Source organism: Astyanax mexicanus, chromosome 2 (assembly GCF_023375975.1).
Source record: "Astyanax mexicanus isolate ESR-SI-001 chromosome 2, AstMex3_surface, whole genome shotgun sequence".
NCBI lineage: Eukaryota > Metazoa > Chordata > Actinopteri > Characiformes > Acestrorhamphidae > Astyanax > Astyanax mexicanus.
This window is the reverse complement of record NC_064409.1, coordinates 72026185-72040705: the sequence shown is the minus strand read 5'-3', so window position 1 is coordinate 72040705 and position 14521 is coordinate 72026185. Positions and strand designations below refer to the sequence as shown.

General features: G+C 39.0%; 1 protein-coding gene across 3 annotated transcripts in view; it reads left to right on the top strand.

Annotated features, from left to right (window-relative positions):
* The first annotated feature begins 1191 nt into the window (after positions 1-1191).
* The window catches only part of gabrb2a (gamma-aminobutyric acid type A receptor subunit beta2a), a 121560-nt gene continuing 108230 nt past the window's right edge, over positions 1192-14521 (top strand). For 2 of the 3 annotated variants that reach the window (XR_007437891.1, XM_022671995.2), the window contains exons 1-3: positions 1195-1410; positions 1547-1638; positions 6499-6566. Coding sequence is in view for 2 of the 3 variants with exons in the window: in XM_022671995.2 (XP_022527716.1) it covers positions 1337-1410; positions 1547-1638; positions 6499-6566 (234 nt within the window). In the remaining variant the exon portion in view is untranslated. Of the gene's footprint in view, positions 1411-1546; positions 1639-6498; positions 6567-14521 lie in introns of all 3 variants that reach the window. The other variant, XM_022671996.2, reaches the window with a different exon arrangement.

The following is a 14521-nucleotide window of genomic DNA, read 5'->3' as shown; positions in this document are numbered from 1 at the left end:
AACAAAAAAAGATGCAGAGCTTTCAAACCTCAAATAATGCAAAGAAAACATGTTCATTTTCATAAAGTTTTAAGAGTTCAGAAATCAATATTTGGTGGAATAAACCTGTTTTTTAATCACAGTTTTCATGCATCTTGGCATGTTCTCCTCCACCAGTCTTTTTTTTTTTTTTAATTTTATTTCTAATTTTTTCCCATTTTCTCCCCAATTTACACGGCCAATTACCCAACCCATTCATTAGGACTCCCCCTATCACTAGTGATACCTCAACACACCAGGAGGGTGAAGACTAGCACATGCTTCCTCCGATACATGTGAAGTCAGCCACCGCTTCTTTTCGAGCTGCTGCTGATGCAGCATTACCGAGCAGCCAGCGCGCTTGGAGGAAAGCGCAGCGGCTCGGCTCCAGTACATCAGCTCACAGACGCCCTGTGCTGCAGGCATCCCCGTGGGAGTGATGTGGGGAGAGAGCGCCATCTACCCACCCAGAGGGAGCAGGGCCAATTTTGCTCCCTCTGACGCCGGCAGCTTGATGGCAAAGCTGCATGAGCTGGGGTTCGAACCGGCGACCTCCTGCTCATAGTGGCAGCGCTTTAGACCGCTGGACCACTCGGCGCCCTCCTCCACCAGTCTTACACGCTGCTTTTGAATAACTTTATGCCTTTACTCCTGGTGCAAAAATTCAAGGAGTTCAGTTTGGTTTGATGTCTTGTGATCATCCATCTTCCTATTGGTTATATTTCAGAAGCTTTCAATTTCGTAAAATAAAAAAATGCATAATTTTAAGAGGTCTCTTATTTTTTACAGAGCTGTATATAAATATTATTATAATAATATTTTTATTTTTGTAAAATTGTGTGGTCTGAACATAACGTGTAATAATATATAATGCAAAAATATGTATTCTTATCCTTGTTGTTATTAGTTATTGTTGTTATTGCGCTGTGAGCTGTGTACTGAAGTTGTGTGTGAGGAGTATGATCAGTAGTCAGTAGTTACTGAAGATGCTCTTTAATCATCCGGCTGATTTAAGGCTGATCACGTTTGCGCTCCTGTGCTCGGTGTCTTTACGCACTTCACCCCCCTTCACCCCCCGCAATGCAAACTGCTCATCTTCCTGCTCCTCATCCTCTTCCTCCTCCTCTTCCTCCACCACCACCACCTCCAACTCCACCACCACCACCATCATCATCATCATCATCATCGTCAGTCGCTGCTCTTTGATCTGGAGGCGCAGTGTGCGCATGCGCGCCTCATTGCCTCCACTGCGCTGGACTAAGTTGGACGTGCGCTGCCTTCGCCAGGTCCGCGAGCCCCGTTCAGCAGAACTGTTGCGATGGAGCGGCAGAGGAAAACACAGTGCATCTTCCTGCTGTGTCCCCTCATCATGACGGCCGTGTGCGCGCAAAGGTAACCGGAGCGCGATCGGAGAACGCCTTGGAAAAAAATGTCATGTTTTTTTGCAGCTCTGCATGCCTGAGGAATTTACGGCACTCTTCTTGCGCGCGCCGCTTCTCGTGTAACGATGATTTTTTTTGTGTTGTAGCAACAGAGACCCCAGCAACATGCCCGTGGTGAAAGACACGGTGGATAGACTCATGAAGGGATACGACATTCGGCTGAGGCCAGATTTCGGAGGTAAGGCGTCCGTCCTGGATTCAGACACAGCAGCATCCCTCAGCATCCCTAACATCCCTCAGCATCCCTAACATCCTCAGCATCCCTAACATCCCCCAGCATCTCCAGCATCAGCAGCCCTGACGTGCATCCCATACCCAATGACTTATGCAAACCTTATTCATTCATGACAGTCACGCATGCAGCCCGCGCGCACCTCGTTTCAGCCCAAAATTGCGTTTTCTTTTCCCACGGTACAAAACTTGCTCTTTTTGCAACTCGCGCTTATAAAACGTGCGCGATTATCCGTCGATTATTCATTATCAACGAATCGCCAGCCAGCCAGCCAGCTGATCAACAGTTTAACCCATAGCTCGATACGCATATAACCTGTTCGGCTGCAGCCGAGGAGCTGCGTTTAACTCTTAATACTCGCGGATTCACAGTTTGGGTTCTATTCCCACCCGTATTCCGCCACGCCACGCCCCCCGCCGCTCCCATTGGCTGGTAGTAGGCCGCCTACCGCTCCGATTGGCTGTTAGTTTGTAACTTACAAGCAGGCTTTCGCTTTAGAGTGCTGGGACAGCTTGTGACTAAAAACTCCTGGCCAATCATAGAGCTGGAAGGCGGGGCTTGACGTCTGGGAAGTGTTTGAGAACGTGAGCCAGCTTGTTAGTGAGGACTACAATAGTTATGATGATGGCAATAATAATATTCTCTCTATATATATAACAGTAACAACAATATGTGTTAAAAAAAAAAAAAAAAAAATCATTATTGCTATTACTGTTATTTTTAATTATTAGACTCTTACTAGTCAAGGAATCACAGTTTTGTTTCATTATTCTCACCCATATTTCGCCATGCCACACCCTTTTCTCGCTCCCATTGGCTGGTAGTAGGCCGCCTACCGCTCTGATTGGCTGGTAGTTTGTAACTTACATGCAGGCTTTTACTTTAGAGTGCTGGGACACCTTGTGGCTAAAAACTCCTGGCCAACAACAATAGGTATTAAAAACAAACAAACAAAAAAAAAACAATAAGAATGAAAAAAATTGTACCATTGTTGCTTTGTTGCATTGTTACTGTCAATGTCTTATTATTTGACTCTTTCTAGCCAAGAAATCAAGTTTTGTTTCATTATTTTAGGAAATATCGTATTTACGAGATGAGAGCACATGAACGCCACCACAAACTCTTATTTACCAGTAGGAACTTGGGGCTTATCTAAAAATCTGAGTTTCCCATTGGTAAATACGAGTTTGTGGTGGGGTGGGGGCGTGCCAGTAGCAAGAGGTCTATAAATTAATCAAATGTATTTAAATTGATAAATAAATTCAATAAATTGATGTAGACAGTTTGTATTCTAAACTGTTTATCATTTAAACACTTGCAGGTTGTTATTAGTTAACTAATACAATCACTGGAAATCCTTGAAAAAACAGGAAAGTCTAGTATAACTCACGGTTCAAATTGGAATAAAACATTACTCAAATAATGTGTGTCCTTTTTCGCTTTATTCTCTAAAAGTAGGACAAAATAAACCTCGTATGTTGGAATTTCCGAGAATTACTTGAAGGCAGCATTAGCCATGCCACACCCTCTTCTCGTTGCCATTGGCTGGTAGTTTGTAACTCACAAGTTGTCAAGCTAGAGGTTGGAGTTTACCATCTGAAGAACCATTCTTAGAACTGCAGGACATTTTCTTTAAGTAGAACTGTCCCTAAAGACAGGCCATTTGTAAGCCGGGAGAGAGCGGGATTTGTTGTCTAGGAAGTGTTTTAGAATGGTGGAGCAGTTTTCTAGAGAGAACTAGTCATTCATAAAGCTGGAGGGCGGAACATAGTTTTTTTCTTTGTATTTTGTAATATTTTTTTCCTTTTTTATCTGATTGACAACAAATTAAACTATAAATGGGAAACTACTACTCGGTAGCCAATAGTACAGCTGGAGGGTGGAGCTTGGCTGTTTTGTGGAAATAGTTTGTTCTTTGTATTTAATTAATTTTTTTGCAAATAGAAAACTGGAGGGCGGAGGCTTGTCTGTAGAACCATTATTGAATGGTAGGACAACTTATTAGTTAGAACTAGTATAGTATAGAGCTAGGGGGCGGGGCTTGTCATATGGGATGTGTTTTAGAACTACAGGACAGCTTGTGGGTAAGACCTACTGGCCAATCCAATAGTAGAGCTGCAGGTTGGGACTTGTCTTCTGGGTAGTGTTCTTGAGCAGATGTATAGCTTGTAAAGGAGAATAATTGGCCTGATAAAAAGAGGTTGAGGGCGGGATTTGTCGCCTGGGACGAGTTTTAGTGTGTGTTTGATTTATTGTTGGGAAATTTCAGGAGAGGCAGGGCTGGTCCACAATGCTCTAAAATTCTTAAAACTTTGCACTCTAAAATGGTGGATGTTTTGTAAGTATAAGCAGTCAGCCAATCATAGTACAGAAGGGGCGAAGCTTGTTGCAGGCAGTGATGTAGGATGTTTGAATTGTTTCAACTTATAGTAGCGCAAAAACTTTGCCACCAACCTTTTGTGTCTTCCAGATAAACCTTTTTTAACAAAAAATTAATTAATATTGCTTGATGTATATTTTTAGCAGAATCTATACACAAGGTCCCACTACTCACTTTAATGACTGTCCCTGCCTATATTTCAGTTTTATGCATACTCTATATAAATATATACTCTATTTTGTCTATTGTCTTATCTTATTTTAGTGTTCTGGTCAACTTGCTTATTCCTAAAAATTACAGGGCAGTATTCATCCAGTCGTATCGCAGGAGGGCGTGGCTTGTTGAAGACAGCTCTCTTTGAATGTTTGGAACGTTTTGAAATTTAATAGAGCAGAATTCTTCCCAGAATAAGCAATGAGCCAATCGTGGTGCAAGATGGGCGGGGCTTGGTGAAAATCGCGCTCTTTGAACATTTGAAATGTTCTGAATATTAATAGAGCAAAATTCTTTCCAAAACAAGTAATCAACCAATCGTATCGGAGGAGGGGCGGAGCTTGTTGAAGACAGCACTCTTTGAATGTTTAAAACGTTTTGAATATTACTAGAGCAGATTTATTTCCAAATAAACAAACAGCCAATCGTATCGTAGGAGGGGCGGGGCTTGTCGAAGACAGTGCTCTTTTAACTTTTGGAACGTTTTAACTATTAAAAGAGCAGAAGTCTTCCAAAATAAGAAATCAGCCAATCGTAGCGCAGGAGGGGCGGGGCGTGTTGAAGACAGCGCTCTTTAAGTGTTTGAAATGTTTTGAATATTAATAGAGTAGAATTATTTCCGAAATAAACAATCAGCCAATCGTATCGCCGGAGGGGCGGGGCTTGTTGAAGACAGCGCTCTTTAATCGTTTAAAACGTTTTAAATATTAATAGAGCAGAATTCTTCCAAAATAAGAAATCAGCCAATCGTAGCGCAGGAGGGGCGGGGCGTGTTGAAGACAGCGCTCTTTAAGTGTTTGAAATGTTTTGAATATTAATAGAGTAGAATTATTTCCGAAATAAACAATCAGCCAATCGTATCGCCGGAGGGGCGGGGCTTGTTGAAGACAGCGCTCTTTAATCGTTTAAAACGTTTTAAATATTAATAGAGCAGAATTCTTCCTAAAATAAGGAATCAGCCAATCGTAGAGCAGGAGGGGCGGGGCTTGCTGAATATACTGCTTTAGAACGTTGGAACTGTTTTGTATTCTGGAACATTGGAGTTCTTGCGAGTAACAGCAAGCAGCCAATCCCAGCGCAGGAGGGGCGGGGCTTGGCGGAAAACGGGTGGGAAAAACAAGCGAAACGCCGTATTTGTTCACCTCCAGCCGAATTGGGGTTTGTAGCAAAATCAACAGTTTTCATGCGCAGTGCCACGTGAATGTGGGGTGCTGGGGTTTAGCCAGAGTCTAATGAGATGGGTTCATTTGGCTAAGGCTCGCTTTTACTCTGACACTCACTGTGCTCAGACCCGGCGGCATGGGCGGGCATTGACGGGCAGTGCCCCCCCACAGAGTCAGCTATGCCCCCCCTGACTGGACTGGAAGCCGTATATGTTTTTTTTTTTTGTTTTGTTTTGTTTTCACCTCTGAGTGACCATCTTTCTATTTTTCCTATCTCAGTTTGTCAGTCATACAATTCAACCAATCAGTGAAGGAAGGCAACGTTCTAGCCAATTACAGTTGGAGGGGGGCGGGTCACTGACTAAAGTTCATACTTGAGAAACAGCTACGCTCACCGTTGTTCGTGTGGCATGGATATTCGGAATTATTTCCAAACAAATAAGAGGACAACAAGTGACACTGGAGTACATGAGAATGGACAGGAAGCAGCACCATTCATTTCAGTTGGAAACGTAAGCGTTGAAGTCAACACTGGAGTAAACACAAACGCCGTCTGCCACTCTACTAAAAGTGGAGTAAACCTCTTTCTGCTCACCACACCTCCTCCCTCACATGCACAAACTTAGGTTTCTTGCAGGCAGAACAGTTCTCTGTTCTGCTCCTTGTACTCCCTAGCTGTTGTAGTTAACCCTCCTAGCATGAATGTTTACTTCAGTCAGTGTTCTGACATCAGTGCTTATGTTTTTCACTGCATGTGTTTTTGCATATATTTGACTTTTAATTTAATTGAATGAACAAAGCACTGCACTATTGTTTTTTGTTTGTTTGTTTGTTTAGATTTTGGGATTTTATTGACAGATTGTTGTTTCTCGGCACTGGAGTCGCCATAGAGCCGCTGTTCAATTTGAAGCAAATAAAAGGCTTTTTGAAAAAAATGTGCCCCCCTGAAAAAATACAATGCCCCCCCTTTAAAATGTTTCTGCAGCCGGGTCTGACTGTGCTGCTGGTTTGATTATTTCTGTGGTTCATTTGTGGGCTTCTCTCGTTTAGGGGCTCCGGTGGCGGTGGGGATGAACATAGACATTGCCAGCATTGACATGGTGTCCGAGGTGAACATGGTATGTAACACACAGCAGTGTTTTCCTTTCCTCCATCTCTGTTCTTGTTCATAAAGGACAAATCTTGTTGTAATGATGCTGAGAACTGATCTCCAGCCACATACATGTCCTGGGCTTACATCTCTGAAAACAAATGAAGAGACCACTTCAGTTTCTGAATCAGTTTCTCTGATTTTGCCTTTATAGGTATATGTTTGACAAATCTCCCAAATTCCAAATAACAATATTGTCATTTAGAGCATTTTTTGCGGAAAATTAAAAATGGCTAAAATAACAAAAAATAGGCAGGTTTAAAATAATAAAGTTCAGAAATCTGTATTTGGTGGAATAACCCCGGTTTTCAGGGTTTCAGGTTGTCATGTTCTCCTCCACCAGACTTACACATTACTTTTGGATAAATTTATTCCACTCCTGGTGAAAAAATTCAAGCAGTTCAGTTTGGTTTGATGGCTTGTGATCATCCATCTTCCTCTTGATTATATTTAAGAGGTCTCTTATTTTTTTCCAGAGCTGTATATATCTAATAAATGTGACACAATGTGATCTGTTCATAAAGGTTTCATACAAATGCGTTTCCTAATGTTGACATAATCATTTGATTTAATGATTTGATTAGTGTATTTTATCATATGGCTTAAGATGATGGATCAACACAGCTGGAAGCGAGAAACTATGTCTTATCATAAGGATGTCATAATGATGTCATGAAGATGTTTTCACAGTGTTTTGTGTTCAGTGTGGTTAAAATAGCTGATAACAAATGTCATAACATATTGTCATAAGTATGTAGACAAGATGTCCTGAGATATGCTGTCATAAAGATGTCTAATAGAATGTCCTAAGGCTGTCATACATACAGCTGTGATAATGTTCAATGTCATGTGTTCAAGATGATGGATCATTTGAATAGTGTTCATAAAGATAAGGAGTCAAAAGGACCTTTTGTGGGTGTCATAAAAGTGTCATAAGCTTTAGCAATGTACTTTGGTTTTAAAAACATAGACAAGAATTTGCTATTTGTCATATATGTCATAAGAATGTCTGGAGATGTGCTGTGGCTGTCCAAAGACTGGAGTTTGTACTAAGAATGTATGGAATCCTCCTAATTCTGTTCAAATCTGTCTTAAGGTTGTTATAAGGCTGTCATATGCTTTAGCGCTGGGGTTTAGGTCTGAAGCACTTTGCTCTCTGGCTTCTTAGCAAGATAATAAATCATACTAATTAATGGTAAATAATTATGATAAGAATGTCAAGAGATTTTCTTTGATATGTCATACAGATGTCATTAGTTTTAGCAGTGTTTTTGCTTTTTTGTACTAGGAGTGTTTGAAATCATCCAAATTCTGTTCAAAGCTGTCTTAAGGTTGATATAAGGCTGTCATATGCTTTATCACTGGGGGTTGTTCCAAAACACTGTGCTTTATGTCTTCTGACTAAGATGATGCTTTATAATAGCTCATCCTAAATGATCTTTTGCTATAAGAATGTCAAAAAGATGTCAGAAGGTTGTCGGAAATATGTCATGAATGTGTTATAAGCTTTAGAATTGTTTTTTTCGTTTAAAAACCAAAACACAATGTGCCCTTTTCTCTTTGGTTTGATTTAAAATGTGTATCCTAGGAATGTCTAAGGGATGCCCTAAGGCTGTCCTAAGCATTAGCATTTGTGTTTTGTTTGTGGTTTTAAACACACGTCTAAAGGATGTTCTAAGGATTTTGTAAGGCTGTCGTAAGTTTTATTGGAGTTGGAAGATGCCAAAAGGATATTGTAATGGTGTGTCCGTGTCAAAAGATTGTCGTAAAGTTGTCATATGCATGACATAAGCAATGTTACTTGATTTAAAAACACAGTGATATCTGTCATTGTGTTCAATGAAGTCAAAATTGTTGAAGGAAAAAAAAAACACTGTGCTCTCTCTTCTCTGTCTAAGATGTCATAAGTTGTCATAAGAATTAACATTGATTTTTTTCAGTTTATTAAAATAACTTGATGGATCAATATAGCTGATCAAAAACCATCTCCTACCACAAAGATTATAAGTGACAAAATGTTGTTGTATGGTTGTCATAAGGATGTCATAAGCTTTGACATCATTTTTCGTTTTCTTTAGGCCGTCATAGGGCTGTTATAGGAATTGTGATTTTGTTCCCATATATCCTGGTTGATTAATCAAATCGGCTAGTCCAAAAGATCTTGTACCATACGTATATCAAAAAGATGTTTTAAGGTTATTATAAAGATGACAAAATGACATAATGATCTCGTAAGGATGTCATTAGTTTTGGCAGTGTTTTTTTGGTTCCAAATTGGCTTATCCAAAAAGATCTCTTATTACTAAGATGTTAAAAGGATGTTGTAAGGTTATCACAAGGCTGTCATATGGCTGTTGTAAGAATTAGCATTGAGTTTTTGTTCCAAATCAAAATAAGATCTTATTATGAAGATTGCAAAAAGATGTTTTTTAAGGTTGTTGTAAAGATGTCTGTATGGTTGTCATAAGGATGTCATAAGCTTTGGTGTTTTTCTAATCTAATCTTGAAAACTGTTTGCTTGCTTAAGGCTCCTTGAGATTTTCCCGAGGTGGTCCTGAGACTGTCATAAGACTGTCATAAAGATGTCCTTAGGCAGTCATATGGAAGGCATGAGCTTTAACAGAGTGTTATTAAAGCAGATATCTCTATCATTTGATGATGATGATGTTGTTGTAAGAATTAACATTGAGGTTTTGTTCTAAAATGTCCATATGGATCAAATTCAGATTATATTATGAAGATTTCAAAAAGATGTTTTATAAGGTTGTCATAAAGATGTCAAATGTCTATGTATGGTTGTCATAAGGATGTCATAAGCTTTGGTGTTTTTTTTAATGATGTGGTTCCAAAAAACACTCTCTATTCTCTATTCTCTGTTCAGTGCAGTGTTTGGTTACTTTAGTCTCCTTGAGACTGTCCTGAGGTGGTCCTGAGGCTGTCATAGGGATGTCATATGGATGTTATGAGCTTTAACAGAGTGTTATCAAAGCAGATTGCTCTCTATCCTTCGATGATGTCCAGAACAGCTGATTCTTGACTGATCAGGAATCATCATGTAGTTGTAACAGATAGCTTTAAGGGTTTGTTCCAAATTGTCCAAGAGGATGGATCAAAATCCAAGGTGTTGTAAGATTGTCGTGAAGATGTCATAAGCTTTGGTGGTTTTCTCTCTATTCTCTGATGAGTGCAGTCAGAACAGCTGCTCTTGAAACTAGCCCGAGGTTGCCCTGAGACTGTCATAAGCATGTCCTAAGGTTGTCATAAGGATATCCTAAGGCAATCCTAGAGATGTCATATGGATGGCATGAGCTTTAACTGAGTGTTATTAAAGCAGATAGCTCTCTATCCTCCGATAATAATGATGATGATAATGTCCAGAACAGCTGATCCTTTACTGACCAGGAGTCAAGGAGTTAATTCATATGGTTGTTATTAGAATCAGCTTTGAGGTTTTGTTCCAAAATGTCCAAGTGCATGGATCAAAATCCAAGGTGTTGTAAGATTGTCGTAAAGATGTCATAAGCTTTGGTGGTTTTCTAATTATGTGGTTCCAAAAAACAACGTATTCTCTATTCTCTGATGAGTGCAGTCAGAATAGCGGATCTTGAAAACTGCTTGCTTACTTTATGCTCCTCAAGACATGTCTTAAAACTGTCATAAAGATGTCCTAAGGCAGTCCTAAAGATTTCATATTGATGGCATGAGCTTGAACAGAGTGTTATTAAAGCAGATAGCTCTTTATCCATTTAAGAGAATGTTCATAAGGCTATCATATGGTTGTTGTAAGACTTAGCTTTGAGGTTTTCTTGCAGAATGTCCAAGAGGATGGATCCAAATCCAATCTTATTATGAAGATTTCAAAAAGGTATTGTAAGATTGTGGTAAAGATGTCATAAGCTTTGGGGGGTTTCTAATTATGTGGTGTTCTCTATTCTCTGATGAGTGCAGTCAGAATAGCTGATCTTCAAAACTTTCCGCTTGCTTAAGGCTCCTTAAGACAGTCCTGAGGTTGTCCTGAGGTGGTCCTGAGGCGGTCCTAAGGCTGTCATAAGAATGTCCTAAGGCAGTGCTAGAGATGCCATATGAATGCCATAAGCTTTAACAGTGTTTTCAAAGCAGATAGCTCTCTATCCATTGATGATGACCGCCAATGATGATGATGATGATGTCCACAACAGCTGATCCTTTACTGATCAGGTGTCGTAAGGCTGTCATAAGCTTTTGCATAAAGCTGGGTGGTATTCCGTTCACGCCGACCCTGGAGGCGCGTGCTGGCGCGGTGCGCGGGGCTCGCTCTACATGATGATTTTGCAAAACTGCAGAAGTTCATTGGCATGCCTGTGCGGAGAGTCTCCTCTCTGCGATTCTCTGCCACGGTGTGTGTGTGTGTGTGTGTGTGTGTTTGAGAGAGTGTGTGTGTTTGAGAGTGTGTGTGTGTGTGTGTGTGTGTCTGAAGGCTCCATTTGAATTCAAAACACACTCACACACACACACACACACTGACGCACTCACACTCTCTCACACTCGCTCACATGCACTGGCTACTGCATGTCTGTCAGCGTTAGTGATATGGACACAGCAGCAGGACGACCTGCGCCTGAGCGCACAGACAGGACAGACAGGACCGGGCACTGCTCGACGATGCCCTCCTCAAAAAAACACACAACATTTTGTAGTTCAAGGTGATTCTTCCTTCCTCAAGGAGAGCCTCTTCACGTGGCAGAGCCCAGCAGCCCACGTGGTCCTTTTATAAAGGATGTATATTGTTTGGCTGTTTACTGACACATGTCATTCAGTGTCTCTGAACGGGTCCCGAGCCTTTACAGACCCCCCCACCCCCGCCACTGCCACCCTCTGTCAACATCCTCCCCTCCATCCCACGTACCGAAGCGTCTGATTTAATTTAGCAGCGTCTGTAAAGAGGACAGGGAGGAAAGCGGACTCGCCCGGCAGCACCCCCTGTCGGCCGCAGAGCGCCTCATCTCTGTAATCATAAGGAAATATGTATGGCTGAGGAATGAAAGATTTATGTGTCCCACTGATTCCGGCTTTATCATTGCAGTGAGCTGATGAAGCAGTTTAATCTCCGAGAGAGCCAGAGCTTCACGTTTCATTTACTAATAAATGAGCTGGAGGCCTGGGCTTATTTCTTAATAATGCCACAGAGGGGTAAACACGGTGGGAAAAGGCCCAATTAAAAAGCATGTGCCTCTTTCATATATATATATATATATATATATATATATATATATATATATATATATATATATATATATATATATATATATTTATATGTAATAGTTTCTTTTGAATGTTTTCATTAATGCAAGTGTTTGTCAGGAATATACACTATACACTAAAAAAGGGGGTTGAGTGATGCACTTCTAATAGTGAAAAAAAAATGCTTTTTGGTGCTATAGATTCAATTATTTTAAATAACCATACATCCTCTTGAACCAGGTTATTTGAGTTGTTGTGAGTCTAAACATGAAACCAGTATATTTTAGATGTGGGCAGTATATTGTAAATATTGATGTATTTGAAACAATGTATACAATACGTTAACAATGACTGTTAAATAAACATTACAAAAAAAAAGTGCCAATTATGCTGCAGGAACATTGTGAATTGCAACGCAGCAGCATGATGACGTTTTTTTTTTATTTCACCATATCCAATATTATCATAAAGTGATGTTTATATATATATATATATATATATATATATATATATATATATATATATTAACGGATCACCTCAGTTTCTGAATGAGTTTGGTAAAATCAAAGAAAATCATCATTATTAAGTGGTCTCTTATTTTTCTCCAGAGCTGTATATTGTAAATATTAATGTATTTGAATCAATGTATACAAAGTGTAAACAATGACTGTATTAAAGTGTTTGCACAGGTTTCCACTGTGTGAAACGATTGCAGAAATAATGTGCAAAAAGACTTTATTTCACCATATCTAATATAATCATAAGAGGGCACTTTTCTTAGTGTATAAAAAAGATACATATATGATATTATGTTATATTGATACTTTAACAGTACACTTTGTTTACTTTGTTATGGTTTAATCATATCGTATTGCTTATCACTATTTTCTTAAACAATTCTTAAACTGAAGTGCAGCATATTCGTTTTCTACAAGCAAATGTTTAAAAGTAAATAAAGGAAATATATTTAACAAAATGGATTTTTGTTTTGTATCAAACAGCAAAATTGCTGTGATAGACAGGTATTGATTATATTAGAGAAATGCTTGTTAAACAGTGCTGTCCCTGTTATAGACTGGTTTACATTTAGTTTGTTTAACTGCAGTGAATGTATATTTGCTAAGTACTGCAGAAAAATAAATATGAAAGAATCAGTCAGTTTCTGGATTGGTATTGTTTATTTTTTTCTCTGGTTAAAAAGCAATTCACTCCTCATTCAGAGTGTTTCGAGAGGTGAAGTGGTGCACTGTACACTGACAGTAAAAACAAAGAAGAGGATAGATACTCTACATATAAATATCTATCCACTGTGTGTGTAGGTGAGGAATTATGCGTGGGCATCAGACTTCATTCAGCGTTTACTGATTAAATTTACTGATGATTAAGGAACTGTTTTTGCATCCCATTACTTTTGTCATGTCCCATTCTTTCAGCATATACTGTTGCTGAACCTAAACCTGCAGACCAACTGCAGCATCAACCAACCCCACATCATTTACTTACTTACATCCAGGTGGAGCCTGTTTTTTTATTTGGGCAGGCAGTGTATAAGCAGTGTAATTAATTGAGATTGTTTAAATATATAATACAATTAAAGCAAAACTATTGTAGTATAAAAACACACTTGTGTTTATAACGCACTTATGTTTATGACACACTGCTGTTTGTAAAATCAGAGTAAAAGAAAAGTTAGCTTTTCATCCAATCAGAACAATATGTTAATTAAAGACAGACTACAACATTGAAATCTAGTAGGCGGGGTTTAACTCCTTAACAGACAATTTTCTACCTAGTATTTCTCGCCTATATCTTACATAAAAAGGTTTCATGTTTGATAAGAAACATTACTTTAAATCCTAGCTGCAATTGTAATAGAAAATATTTAAAATATTTAAAATTAAGTAAATCTGCAACTGTCAAAATATAATGAATAAAAAGAATAAAACTTAATTAAATAAAAATTAGCTTTTTTTTTTTTTTACTTAAGATCAATTATTTTCCTGAATATCAATCAAACATTTCATGTCCCCCAAACTATTTTGTTTTTCTACAGCTGTTTAGTTTAATGTATATATTTTTAAATATGCAAAATTTTGAGTATATTCCTTGAAAAACGTGTCATTCAACATATTAAGAGAATGAGGAAAAGGGTTTTATATAACCTTTTATTTCACCTAGCCTGTACACATACCAATGTCTCTTAAGGGGTTAAACAAACCACTGTCTAATACCGATCTTTACATGTAAACTAATATTAAAAATCAATAATATGTGTTTAAAAACTGGCACAGTATTGCAAAACAAAATATTACAATACTTTGATCTCTCGATACATTCTCACACCTCTTATTGCTCAGAGTTGAACAGAAGGTGAGAATAAAGCTGGTGTCAGTGACGCTCTGTGGTTATTATGGTTTGCTGTAGCTGTGGATTATGGACTGAGGTTTATTCAGCAGTGTGGAGCTGATGTCGATGGACTGAGCGCATCATGAGGCCCCTGTAGCTGTTTCAGCTTCATAGCACAGATCTCACAATAACCCATAACCTCAACCCCCGGGTTATGAGAGAGAGAGAGAGAGAGAGAGAGAGAGAGTAGAGAGAGAGAAAGAGAGAGAGAGTAGAGGTGTTCTTTTGACCTTTATTTCTCTGTGTCTGCTGAGAATACAATTTAAAGATCATAAATCATTGTTATTTTCACAACAG